The sequence below is a fragment of the Anomaloglossus baeobatrachus genome, chromosome 8 (genome assembly GCF_048569485.1).
Source record: "Anomaloglossus baeobatrachus isolate aAnoBae1 chromosome 8, aAnoBae1.hap1, whole genome shotgun sequence".
Lineage (NCBI taxonomy): Eukaryota > Metazoa > Chordata > Amphibia > Anura > Aromobatidae > Anomaloglossus > Anomaloglossus baeobatrachus.
This window is the reverse complement of record NC_134360.1, coordinates 60,856,543-60,871,382: the sequence shown is the minus strand read 5'-3', so window position 1 is coordinate 60,871,382 and position 14,840 is coordinate 60,856,543. Positions and strand designations below refer to the sequence as shown.

The window sequence follows — 14,840 nt, the reverse complement described above, 5'->3', positions numbered from 1 at the left end:
TCGTATCTTATACTCCAGTCACCTCCAGAGCTGCAGTCACTAATCTGCTGTTACATCATACCTTAAACTCCAGTCATCTCCAGAGCTGCAGTCACTATTCTGCTGTTACATTGTACCTTATACTTAAGTCACCTCCAGAGCTGCAGTCACTATTCATCTATTATATCATATCTTATGCTCCAGCCACCTCCAGAGCTGCAGTTACTATTCTACTGTTACATCATGTCTTGTACTTAAGTCACCTCCAGAGCTGCAGTCACTATTCTGCTATTACATTATGTCTTATATTCCAGTTGCTTCCAGAGCTGCAGTCACTATTCTTCTATCATGTCTTATGCTGCAGCCACCTCCAGAGCTGCAGTCACTATTCTTCTGTTATATCATGTCTTATACTTCAGTCACCTCCAGAGCTGCAGTCACTATTCTGCTGTTACATCGTGTCTTATACATCAGTAACCCCCAGAGCTGTGGTCACTATTCTGCTGTTACACCATGCTTTTACTCTTCCATACAAGTCTATATGTGATCTCACAGCTCACCTCCTCTCTGCACAATGACCTCTGCACAGAGCAGTCCCGTTACACTCTCTCATAGACTTCTATATGTACTGTTACCAGCTCTCCTCCTCCTCCTCCCTGCAAAATGTCCTCTGCATAGAGCAGGCCAATACCATTCTCTCACAGAAATCTATATTTAATGTCACAGCTCACCTCCTTCTCCACCCTGCACAACGTCCTCTCTATAGAGCAGGCCAATAACACTCTCCTATAGAAGTCTATATGTACTGCTACCAGCTCTCCTCCTTCTCCCTGCACAATGGCCTCTGCACAGATCACAGAGCATGCCCACAATACTCCCCCTTAGCAGTTGCTGAGAGATTTCCAGACACAAGGTTTCATGGCCCAGTAGTTTGGATGTTGTTAATGGCCTACGCTTAGCGTGCTGCCTAGGGAAAGCCTGGATTCCTGTGCCGACAGGTCCATGTTTCATTATACGGTATGTCAGATATATCACCTGAATCCATTAGATGTGTAGGTGACAATGTTCCCCTGCATATATCTGGCCTGTAGCAAGGTTAGAGGGGAATCAGTGCCTCATCAGGATAGAACGGGGCCTCCATCTTAGGACTTCCCCACTACATATGATAGATCATGACTTCACAATGTATACACTCAATATTCAACATATATATCATGACATCACGGTGTATACGCTCAAAAGAAGATATCTATCACATCATAGTGTATAAACACTATAGATGATACAAAAGTATTTACACCCCATGTCGTTTTCCACATTTGTTCACGCTACACCCAGAAATGTAAATGTATTTTATTGTGATTTTATGTGATACACCAACACAAAGTAGCAAGTATTTGTGAAGTAAAAGGATATGGTACGCAGTTTTCTAAATATTTGAAAAATATAAATCTGAAAATTGTGATGTGCATTTGTATTCAGCCCCCCTGAGTCAATACTTTGTAGGATCACCTTTCACTGCAAATACTGCTGCAGGTTTTTTGAGGTATTTCTCTGCCAGCTTTGCACATGTAGAGGTGACATTTTTGCTCCTCTTTTGCACATGAGCTCTCGCTCAGTGAGATTGGATGGAGACGTCTGTGATCAGCAATGTACAAGTAGTTTTATGCTTTGATCTAAACCATCCATTGCAGCTCTGGCAGATGTTTAGGGTCGTTGTCCTGCTGATAGGTGAACCTAAGCCAAGTCTCAAGTCTTTTGCAGGTTTTCCTCCAGGATTGTCCTGCATTTAGCTCCATCCATTTTCCCCATCAATTCTGACCAGCTTCCCGGTCCCTGCTGAAGAAAAGCCTCCCCACAGCAGCATGTTGCCTCCACCATGCATGACGGTGTGGATTGTGTTTTCAGGGTGATGTCAGGGGACTGTATATACCATGATTTCACGGTGTATACGTTCTATAGACAAAATATATAGTGACTTCACGGTGTATACACTGTAATGGTACTTTGTTACTATTGATACTACTGTGTCACTTTGCCGCTGGTTCTGTTGACTTCACATCTTCAATATGTTCTCCCGAAATTTTATGCAGAAATACAGCTGAGAGGGGGCAAATACTTTTTCCGCTCTCTGATGGTTTATGGGATGTCAGTGGCTGGAGACAGCTGATGTCAAGAGAGTGCACAGGTCCAACCACTCCATGGCTCATGACTGTCACGTTCAGTGAAGACCCCCCCAGGAATGTTCCCACTTTCACGGGGACAAAGTCTGGGACCGGACTCAAGGAATAAGCATAGAGCTGCACAGGAAAGCAAACAGTCCAGTCAGGGCAATCAGCAGTAAGCCGGCTGTCTTCACCATGATGCAGACGCCAAATGTCTTCAAGTTCTGAGCAACATCTGAGAAAGGAAGATCAAGAGAGAGAATAACTGCAGTTAATGGTTATATTACACTGTACTGGTCAAACTGGAGGTGTGCTGGTCATACTTAAGTGCACTGGTTATACTAGAGATGAACCATCATATTAGAGCTGTACTGGTCAAACTTAAGCCCGCTTTACACGCTGCAATGTATCTTACAATGTGTCGGCGGGGTCACATCGTAAGTGACGCACATCCGGCATCGTAAGGTACATTGCAGGGTGTCACAGGTACGTGCGATTGCGATTGAACGGTAAAACGTTCATCGCATACACATCGTACCTTTCTCTAGAATTGCACATCAGATTGTTCATCGTACCCGGGGTAGCACACATCGCAGTGTGTGACACCCCGGGAACGATGAACAGATCTTACCCGCGTCCTGCGGCTCCCGGCCAGCAATGCGGAAGGAAGGAGGTGGGCGGGATGTTTAAGTCCCGCTCATCTCCGCCCCTCCGTTTCTATTGGCCGGCTGCCGCGTAACGTCGATGTGACGCCGAACGTTCCTCCCACTCCAGTAAGTGGACGTTCGCCGCCAACATCGAGGTCGTATGGAAGGTAAGTACGTGTGACGGGGGTTAATTGTTTGTGCGGCACGTTCAACAAATAGAACGTGCCACACATACGATGGGGGTGTTGCAAATCGCATACGAAATCGTATGCGAAATTGCAACGTGTAAAGCAGGCTTTAAAGTTCACTGGTCATACTGGAGCTGTACTGTTCATAATGGAGATGCACTGGTCATATTGTAGCTGTACTGGACATACTGGAGGTTAACTGGTCATATTGGACATGTTCAGGTCATAATACTGGTTATATGAGGGTGGAATTTTTTTGCGGTATAATGATTATACTGGAGTACACTAGTTATACTTGGGAACACTAGTTATACTAGGGAGCACTGGTTATACTGGAGTGTACCGGATATACTGGGAAACACTGGTTATTTTGGGGATGACTAGTTTTGCTGTAGAGCACTGGTTATACTGTGATAGACTGATTATTCTGAGGAGCACTGGTTATACTGAGGATCACTAGTTATATTGGGGAACCCTGGCGATATTGGAGTGCACTGGTTAATCTGGTGAGCACTGGTTATACTGTGGAGCACTGGCTTTACTGGGATACACTGGTTATACTGGGGAGCACTATTTATATTAGGGAGCACTGGTTATACTGGGGTGCACTAGTTATACTGAGGTGTACTGCTAATTCTGGCGAGCACTGGTTATACCGTGGAGTACTGGCTTTACTGGGATGCACTGGTTATACTTGGGAGCACTATTCTATGGAGCACTGGTTATATTGGGATGCACTAGTTAAATGGAGTTTAACCGCTTGGACGAGGGTACTACCGATGTATTGGGTATTGGGTTCTATTTCGAACCACATTTTGGTCAGATGCTATCAACACCTTTGGAGGAACTAGGTCTTCACATTATATCTATTCCCCTGCCCTTAAGGGATCAGTCACTTTGGACGTGTGTCCTGACAACAAGCCAATCACATGATATTCAGTACTGTCATTTCTTGGGAAAAACATCAGCAATTGTTCAGTTTTCCTGCAGTGCCTCTGTGTAAGAGTGGTGGCAATGGTTATTGTGTTCCTGCCCCTGAAGCCACCAATCACATTATTGTCTTGCCATGTACTGTAGTATGAATAATGTCTTGTGTCTTTGTGGTAACAGAGAGCAGGAGACAGAAGGCAAGATAGCTTGCTCCTCGAAAGTGGCGGAAGACGTAGGAATCGGATAGCCTTCTAACTAAAAGCCGATCTTTGAACGGAGTAGGCCCTAACTATAGGGGTCAGAGGACAGAACCCTAGACACAAGGCCCCTTAAACTATGGGGTCTTCTACTGGAGCAGGACTTTAGTAGCCACGCCCCATGACTTTAAGGTACCGGGTTAACTTTAACTAGTGTGTGAACGTAGTCAACCAACTGAGTGGTTTCCCGCAGGATTGTACAAAGCTTTTCTCCAGTTATGATGGAACCCTTGAGGAGATTGAGTATTAGAAATCATTCAGTCCTGGCCAGCCAATATCAGCAGTAGTATGCTGCCTGCAGGGGTTTCCAGCCCAAACAGCCGAAGTCCACTCACCCAGCCAGGACCAGGTATTTCATGTAGCATGCCAGGGCATACGGAGTCAATCCCTCGCTCTCGACTACCACCCCACGCCGTGCTACATCTGCATGGTAAAAGAAGCATTGCTCATGGTCCAAAGAAGTGACTGATGGGTAATGCATGAAAATGCTGGGTCCATTAGCGACATGCTATTTATTCTGGAGACCTATTTCGGGAACCCCATCACAATCCCCCTGATGGCGTGTATGAACATTTTCTAACTCAGAAAACCCCTGTAAACAGGCGGTAAAGGTTTGATTTTATGCCCATCACTCACCTGTCACATTCAGCAGCGTCCCGTTTCCAAATGCAGAGATTTCTTTTCCATGCTGAAAAGTAACTTGACAGATATATTTCCCAGAATGTGAGGGATCCACGTTGTGTAGGGTGAGGTAGGCAGTTCTGGCTCTGATGAATTCAGCCGCATCCGCTTTGGACATCCGGTCAGAGAAATCCTTATTACTATCAGAAACCTCTTGCCCCATCTTTACCAGGTTTCGGTACCACTTGTAGGATCCAATAGTCGCTTCTTCCACTCCAGACACGTTGTAGGTGCATGGTAAGAAGACATCACTACCGGTAGTGGCATGGACCTCCGGGATCTGGAACACCTCGATCTCCAGAGAGAGGAATCCTGGTGCAGAAATTACACCAGGAGATATTAGATCATAGATACAAGACATCACTATTAATATTAACATGGACCTCAGTGATCTGAAAAACTGCTCTCCTGGGAGAAGGATCCCCACAACATGTGATTAAAGGAGCAATCAAACTAGCAGAAATTAAAGGGTGCTTTACACGCTGCGACATCGCTAGAGATCTCGTTAGCGATGTGACACACCAGATCGCACATACAATTTGCCAAGATCGCACATAGGTCATTTTGTAGCGTCGGTCACATGTGCGATCTGGCGTGTTACATTGCTAACAAGACCGCTAGCGATGTCGCAGTGTGTAAAGCACCCTTTACTCATGCTAGCCTGTCTATGAATCAGCACACAGCAGGTTAACACCTGAGTCTGCCTGTGTTGATCCCAGACACTAGAGAAACCATCGTACAGAGTGTCAGAATTTGCAATCTGAACAGAGCCCAATGCCACCATGGCAGTCGGCGAAGTGTGTGCAAAACTCTGTGTGACATCTCCTACTATTTAATCTTCTCCTCCTCTTTCTGCATCTTCCGCTTCTTTATTGTCTCCTCCTACTTCATGATCTCTCCCTCCTCCATCATCCTCTCCTCCTTCTCCTACTTCATCATCTCTTATTCCTACTTTTTCTTCTACTCTTTCTGCAAAATCTCCTCCTCCTACTTCATGTCCTTTTACTACATCATTTCCTTCTCTTTCTGCATCATCTCCTCCTCCTACTTCAACATCTCCTCCTGCTGCTTTATCATCTCTTTCTCTTAATGCATCATCTCCTCAGACTTTATCATCTCATCCTCCTACTTTATCATCTCCTCCTACTTCATAGTTTCCTCCTGCACCATTGCCTCCTCTTACTTCTTCTCTTCCTGCTACTTTATCTCCTCTCACTAAATCATCTCCTCCTTGTATTGCATCATCTCCTCCTCCTACGTTATCATCTCTTCTCACTTCATCATCTCTTCATCCTACTTTATCATCTCCTCTTTCTCCTACTTTATCATCTCCTTCTACTTTATCATCTCCTCCTTGTACTCCATAATCTCCTCCTCCTATTTCATTATCTCCTACTACTTTATCATCTCCACCTACTTAATCATCTCATACTCTTTACTTTCATCTTATTTTCCTACTGTCATCTTATTTTCCTACTTTATCATCTCCTCCTCTTCATCATCTCCTCCTCCTCCTAATATATCATCTCCTATTACAACGTCATAATCTCCTCCTCTAATTACTTTATCTCTTCCTCTTACTGCATCAGATCCTTCTCCTACTTTATCATCTTCTCCTCTTACTTCATAATCTCCTCCTGCCACTGCATCGTCCCCTTCTTTTATTTTACCATCTCCTCATTCTACTTTGTCATTTCCTCCTTCATATCCTTTTACTTCATGATCCCCTCCTCCTATATCATATCCTCCTCCTCCTACTGCATCATCTCCTTCTATTTTATCATCTCTTCTTCATCATTCCTACATTATCATCTCCTCCTCTTACTGCATCATCTCCTCCATTTTCTATTTTATCATGTCCTCATTTACTGCATCATCTCATCCACTTACTTCAGTTTAATCCTCTTATTTTATCATGTCCTTGTCCTACTTTATCATCTTCACTTCCTCCTGTACTTTATCATCTTCTCTTATTTCATGATCTCCTACTCCTACTGCATTCTTTCCTCCCCTTACTTCATTATCTTATCCTCCTACTTTATCATATCCTCCTCCTCCTAATTTATCATCCCCTCCTCATCCTACTTTATCATATCCTACTCCTACTACTACTTTATCATCTCATCCTCCTACTTTATCATATCCTCCTCCTACTTTATCATATCGTACTCCTGCTACTACTTTGTCATCTCCTCCTCCTCCTACTTTATCATCTCCTCCTCATCCTACTTTATCATATCCTCCTCCTCCTACTACTTTATCATATCGTACTCCTGCTACTACTTTGTCATCTCCTCCTCCTCCTCCTCCTACTTTATCATATCCTCCTCCTCCTACTACTTTATCATATCGTACTCCTGCTACTACTTTATCATATCGTACTCCTGCTACTACTTTGTCATCTCCTCCTCCTCCTACTTTATCATCTCCTCCTCCTCCTACTTTATCATCTCCTCCTCCTTCATTATGATATCTTCCTCTCGCTTTTATCATCTCCTACTAATGCATTATCTCCTTCTCTTAGTGCATCATCTCCTTTTCTTCTTACGGCACCATCCTCGGAGTGTCCTCTGCACCATCTCCTCCTTCATCATTCTATCCTTCCGCACGATTTTCTTCTCTTCTCTTACTGCATCATCACCTCTCATACTGCATTATCTCCTCATATGATATTATCTCCTCCTCTTGTTGTAACGTTCTCTTTCTGCATCAAAATGTACCTCCAATTATAACAGAGCTTTCTATAAGGCAATTGGGCAAGTAAACATAAAACACTTGCCATTTCTGCTTACCTAATAGTTTCATTTACATAGTTAAATGTTCAATACCTCTGTGTAATGCCCTATGTTTCTTCTTGTTCCAGAGATGGCTTAACAGCTACACAGCTTAGTATTACTAATAAATATTAATCCTCCATGAGGCTAATGCCTATATCTTATCCCAGCGTTAGATCCGATCCACAGCAACACAGGTCTTTACTAGAGCTGAGCGGAATGTTCATAATCCGGGTCCGGCGGATCCGTCGCGGGTTGTGAAAGAAGTCCGGATCCGATCCAGAATCCGGACCAATGTAAGTCAATGGGGAGCGGATCCGCGGACAAGAGTGCTGCCGGGTTCCCGGATCGGACCCTGAAACTGCGCAGATCCGGACTTTTACAGTTCGGGTCCGCTCAACACTAGTCTTTACTGATATATAATGTTCTCCATGCTGCTACTTTCTAGTAAGAGTGCTCATCTCAGGGCTGGATTCACAGCTATAATGCTCAGTTCTGTAGTATATTATCTAGGCAGCATGTATTACACATTGGCTTTGTCATTCCAGCCAGGTACGTTTTACTCTGAAATGCTGTGGCATTTCAAAGAAAACATACAATTAAAAGCCTGCCAGGGATCATGTGCTTCATGTGCTTCAGTCCAAGAAGGTAGTTCCCAGTGGATTCTCTCTATCCTATTCCCCTTGAGACAGGCCTTAATTTACATTTGTGTATTTGGAAGAGGAGGAAAGGCTGCGGACCTCTTGGATTAATCACCGGAGTGGCATGGTCCTTGGCGTGGTCAATGCTGACACCAAGGAATGCGGTGGTGACTTCATTGCTCTCACTGCCCAGCACTGTTAACATGCTACATACTGTATATACCATTTATGATACATTACCTGTATTCATATAAATGTAGCGCCCCTGAGCCACTCAGGGTACTACTAGGAACTGCATCCTCACGGGGATGCAGGGCCTACCCCCGGGGACCTGGAACACCAGTGCCAGCAACACCTAGACACACCAAAATCCTAGTTACCACTCCACACCAGGGGTAATTGGCTAGTCGGACACAAAGGGATGGCCACCTAGAGGGCGGGACCAGAACAGGGCACTAGACAACCTGGTGTGAGGGGACAGCAGTCAGTCTACAGAAGTCTAGAGTAGTGAGTGAAAGTGGAAAGACGTGCCTAGAGCTGGGTTGTGTAAAGGTGGCCTGGGAGCACAGTAGAGTGGTCGCCAGGGCAGATACACCCAAGTACCCCAGGGACCAGAGCACCGACAGGGCACAGGGCCCTAGGTCAGGCGACAGTTTCAGATGGCCTGGCAAATACCTGCACAGTGAGGGGACCTTCACAGACTTCACTGACCCACAGATCCGGGGGCACCAGCAGTAAAGTAAGGATCAGGGTTCGGGACACAGGCCAGCCCTACAGGGTCGAAAAAGTTTCTGGGACCGAGTACCCCATTCCCTGGGCGACACATAAACATACAGCCGGGGAAGTAGGTATTGAACATAAACACTTCACTAGATTTCTAAGTAAATATATTTCTAAAGGTGCTATTGACATAAATTTTTCACCAGGTGTCGGTAACAACCCATCCAATCCACACAGGCAAAGAAATAAAACTATAGATGTCCATAAATTAAGTTATGTGTAATAATGAGAAGTAACACAGGGAAAAAGTATTGAACACAAAAAAAAGAGAGGTACAAAAAGCCATGAAAAATCATGACACCAGCTGAAATCTATCGGTAATTAGAAAGCAATCCTACCATTCAGTGAAAAATAAAATCATCTTGTTCAACTGATGGACTGCAAAAAGATGTCTCATTACCAAGGTGCCACATAAGAAACATCTCTTGATAGGTAAAACCAGTGAGCTGTCTCAAGAACTTTGCACCTTTTTGTTGCCAAACATAGTGATGACATTGATTACAGAAGAATTTCTAAACAGAAATGATGAGACTAAATTTGAACTCTTTGGGGGCCATAATACACACCATGTTTGGAGGCCAAAAGGCAAATGTGTCGCCCAGGCCTATGGGGTACTCGGTTCCGGGCGGTGCGTAATTGGGGAATGTCACTGTGGTGGCCGTTGCCTGGTTCCGTGCCCTGGGTGCTTTTTGAAAAGCGGATATTTACAGGGGATTGTTGAATAAAGTTTATACGTGATACCACCTGCGGTGTTGCGGCTATAGGGATGGAGCCGCCGCTGTACAATGTTCACTATTGGGGCTGGTGTTAGTGGCAGCCTGGATTTTAGGCCCTCCGCAAGCAGGGCCAGGCCCCAGAGGATAGGTGTTGCAGGTGGGTGTTGAAAGAAGGTAGGCCACAACTGGAGTTTCAGTGTAACTGGTTCTTTTTACTCACTGCAAGCTGGTAACTGGTCACCCGAGGCTGGCTGGTCTTAACTGCAGGTCCCCTTAGTCCCAGTGCCGATTTAGTGACCTAGTGGCTTCTTTCCCTTGCACCTGTCTTTGGTTGATGGGTACCCGTGGCGTAGAGCGGCTGGGGGTCCCCTCCTGGTTGTCTTCTTCAGCAGTCCGTATGATGGTAGCATGAACCCTGTGGGGTTGGAGTCTCTGGTCCTATCCCCGGTTCTCCCTTTGCTACTGAGTCACGAACTTCAAGGTCAGTGAGAACCTTGATGGTCCCCTCACTGATTTTATCAGGTCTGCCTGGAGCTTTTGCCTGACCTAGGATTCTGTACCCCGTTGGTGCATAGTTCCGGGTGTACTCCACCGGCAACTAACCGCCTGGGCCCTCAGTCACTGTTCACTCCTGTCAGTCCGTTTTCTCACTTTCACTGTCTCAGACACACTCCAACTTCTGTCTCTCCTCCACTGTCTGCCCTTCCCACCTGGTTGTCTAGTGGATTGGACTGGCTCCACTTCTAGGCAGCCATCCATTGGACCGACCCTAGCCTTGTACTATTCTATGGAGGATAATTGGGAAAAAACAGGGATTTTCTGGAGTGTTTGTGTGTCACCGGTAGTGTTGAGCGGACCCGGATCGGCAAAATCCGGAACCGCACGGTTTGAGCGGCAGATCCGAGTCCGACCCAGACGTGGGATTCCGGGTGCATGATCCGGAGCTGTTTTTTTTTTCTTTTCTCTCTCTCTCTCTCTCGTTTGGAGGTGGGAACATCATGGTGTGGGGATATTTCCTGAATACGACATGGAAAACTTCATATCATTAAAAGAAGGATAAATGGACAAATGTATCGAGATATTCTTGATAAAAATTTGCTGACATGATGAAGATGAAGCGAGGGTGCACATTTCAGCAAGTCAATGCTCCCCAACACAGAAAACTTTCAGTTTGTTTCAGAGAAAGAAAATAAAGCTGCTAGAATGGCTCAGCCAATACCCTGACCTGAATCCAATTGAAAATTTATGAAACAAACTAAAGCTCAGAATTCATAGAAGGAGAACACGGGACCTTTAGGATGTGAATAGTTTGTGTGAAAGAATGGACCAAAATAACACCTGAGCAATGCAGGCCACTAATTTCTCCATACAGGATGCGTCTTAAAGCTGTCATCACCAATACTTGTATAAAGTATTAGGGTATGTTCCCATGTTGCAAATTTTTTGCACCTAAAACTGCACCTCTTGGCAGAAAAAACAATGTGAAACATCATGTGTCCAAAATCTGCAAGGAAACAAATCTGCAACATGGGCACAGCACATCAGGATTCACATAGATTTTGCAGGGATGTCCCTTGCATATTGATTAAATATGCAAAAAAAAAACGCATAACAAAACCCACAGCGCGGGCACATAGCCTTAAAGTGAACCTGTCAGGTGCAATATGCACCCAGAACCACGAACAGTTCTGGGTGCATATTGCTAATCCCTGCCTAATACTCCCTGTATTTAGTAGCATAGATAAAGAGATCTTTACAAAAGGTATTTCTAAAGATCCCATATGATATGCTAAAGAGGCCAGGGACTATTTAAAAGGGCGTTAGATCTCTTGGCTAGTCGGCCCCCTTAGCATGTAAGCAAACCCCTGTGGGTGTGCTATCATACTAATGAATGCTCAGAGTCAGAGGATGGTCACGCTCACCTCTCTGCTGCCATCATATGTGGCACTGGACTTCGGTCCAGTGCGCATGATCCCAGACTTTGGGTCATGCACACTATATGAGTTTGATGCCAGGACTCGTACACCCGACAACATAGTGTGTATGACCAAAACAAAAGTCCGAGATCATGCGCACTGAGACGAAATCAAGTCGGACGAGGTGGCAGCAGAGAGGTGAGTACGACCATCTTCTGACTCTGCGCACAGGGGCGTGCTTACATGCAAAGGGGACCAACTAGCCAAGGGAACCAACGCTCTTGCAACTAGTCCCTGCGCTAATTAGCATATCATATGGGATCTTTAGAAATACTTTTTCTAAAGATCTCGTTATCTATGCTAGTGTATACAGGAACAGTTAAGTCCGCTTTACACGCTGCGACATCGCTCAAGCGATCTCGTTGGGATCACGGAATTTGTGACGCACATCCAGTCGCTTTAGCGATGCCGTTGCGTGTGACACCTATGAGCGATTTTGCATCCTCGCAAAAACGTGCAAAATCGCTCATCGGTGACATGGGGGTCCATTCTCGAATATCGTTGCTGCTGCAGTAACGATGTAGTTCGTCGTTCCTGCGGCAGCACACATCGCTCCGTGTGACACCGCAGGAACGAGGAACCTTTCCTTACCTGCCTCCTGCCCACAATGCGGAAGGAAGGAGGTGGGCGGGATGTTTGTCCCGCTCATCTCCGCCCCTCCGCTTCTATTGGGCGGCGGTTCAGTGACGCTGCTGTGACGTTGCTGTGACGCTGAACGAACCGCCCCCTTAGAAAGGAGGCGGATCGCCGGTCACAGCGACGTCGCAGGGCAGGTAGGTAGTGTGACGCGTCCGCGCGATGTTGTGCGCCACGGGCAGCGATTTTCCCGTGTCGCACAACCGACTGGGGCGGGTACGCACGATGGCGATATTGGTCACGATATCGCAGCGTGTAAAGCGGCCTTTAGACAGGGATTAGCAATATGCACCCAGAACTGCTCGTGGTTCTGGGTGCATACAGGACCTGACAGGTGCACTTTAAATACATTTCTTTATGTGTGTTCAATACTTTGTCCCACTGTCATTTCTCATTATTACATATTGCTAAATTTATGGACATCTATGATTTGATTTCTTTTCCTATGTAGATTGGATGGGTTGTTACTGATATGAGGTTAGAAATTCATGTAATTACCATCTTTATAAATATATTTACTTAGAGAATTGGTGACATGTTTAATACTTAGTTCACCCGCTCTATACCATAGATAACCTGATACATACAGTATATAGCATAGAAAATATATATTATATATAACATGTACAATATTTAATTATAAGATATGTCCATGTTTAACATGTAACTGAACATTCATAGAGCATTGGGGTTACTACCAACCTGACCAAGGATGTTCTGACTATTCATCACTGACTCCCCGATACCACACATGTCCAAACCCTGGTCTGGTCTGTCCTTACCTTGAAGAGGTCCCAAAATCACCATGAATACTGCCAGTTCCTTCAACATCTTACTGTGGTGAATAGAGGCAGAAGTGAAGGAAACAAGGGGATGGTGGAGACTAAGTAGATGAAAGAGATGAGTGGAGATGAAGCAAATAACTGAGCCCTGGAGATGTGTGGATTGTGGAGATAAAAGAACAGTGAAGATAAATGGATTATAACGATGAAGGTGAGTCAAGGTGTTGATCTCCTCTCAAATGGCTCTGTTCTGCTACTAGAGAATGAGGAAGCATGGTAGATTAACCACAATAGCACGAAACAGAAAAATATCTTACAGAAAGAAGATCTCAGTACCAACTGCACCGACACATTAATATAGGTTGTACATACAGTAAATAGCCAAGATGTAGGGTGGGTGAAGTGGAGAACTAAATGATCAGTACTAGAGAAGTGACCACCACAATGATTTGTCTTATGAGAAAAATGGATCACAAAGATCTGAAGCAAAAGAACTGGAGAACATAAGGATCTATTCTGTGACCATTGGATGCAACAAGGATCTGAAAGGGCAGTCAAGACCAAAGAGATCTGTACTTGGAGCTGTGGAGGCCACAAAGATCTATATTGAGAGAAGTGGAGACCACAAGGATCTGTACAAGGGGCAGATGATTACGAGCTCCCAGTGGAGACCAAAATGAGGACCATAAAGATCAGTACTGGGAGCAGCTATGACAGTGGTGATCTGTATCAGGAGTGGAGGAGACCATAATGATCTTTATAGTTGGCCGTAGAGCCCATAAGAATCTGTATTGAAAAGTGGAGAAACCGCAAGGGTCTATACCTTGAGTAGTGGAGACCACAAAGATCTGTATCATGAATAGTGGGTGCATACACTGGTAAAAGACTTATGGTACCGTTGAGGGGGAGCAAATACACTCCCAGGAGCTTGATGCTTTGATTCTCAGGTGGGTCGCCAGTGTGCACTTTCCTTCAGGGCAGGTGGGAACTTCTCCCTTCCACAGACATATGGTTCCTTCACTCTTCCGGAAGGCTTCTCAGCTCTGAGATCAACGACCTCAGGAGCTCCCCGATCCGATACTGGCTCTACGGCTTCTAGGACTCTGTCATAGCCGGCATGCAGGCTCTCTCGCAGCCTGGCAACGTGCCTCTCTCCCAACCAACATTCTCAGACAGTGTCTCAGTTCGGACCTCCTTTCTCTCACTCTCTCAGGTGACCCGACTTCTACTGTTCCCGCCCTAAGCTCTTTTCCCGCTCTCTCTCTTTCCCTCACTTGTAGGGCAGACTTAATCCAACTGCACAGTTCGGAGCGGAGCACTGACTCTGCCAGCTAGTTCACAAAACATACTGTAGATCACAGGGGAGCATCATGTCTTAAGGTCACAGTGTCTTTATCCATCCGTAGTGATGACACCCTTATATAGGGACCACAAGGATCTGTAGTGAGAGCAGTGGGAACTACAAGGATTTGTACATGGAGACAAGGAAAATGCCATGATCTGTACCAGGTGCAGCGGAGGTCACAAAGTTCTGTATCGAGAGCCAAAGAGGCCATGAGAATTTGTACCAGGTGCACTGGCTTACACAAGTATCTGTACTGGGAGTAGTGGGAACTACAAGGATCTGTACTGGTAGGGATGGGTGACAAGAGCGCCCTTCATCCCAGCGGCCTTCAATTTGGATCTCC

At 45.4% G+C, this 14,840-nt stretch overlaps 1 protein-coding gene across 1 annotated transcript; it reads right to left on the bottom strand.

Annotated features, from left to right (window-relative positions):
• Positions 1-1,373: 1,373 nt before the first annotated feature.
• Positions 1,374-13,357, bottom strand: LOC142249209 (natural cytotoxicity triggering receptor 3-like). Its single transcript, XM_075320818.1, has 3 exons — positions 13,153-13,357; positions 4,803-5,159; positions 1,374-2,379 (listed from the first exon to the last, which is right to left on the bottom strand). The coding sequence occupies exons 1-3, from the start codon at positions 13,199-13,201 to the stop codon at positions 2,261-2,263; spliced, it is 525 nt and encodes a 174-aa protein (XP_075176933.1). The 5' UTR covers positions 13,202-13,357; the 3' UTR covers positions 1,374-2,260.
• Between the last annotated feature and the right edge of the window lie 1,483 nt (positions 13,358-14,840).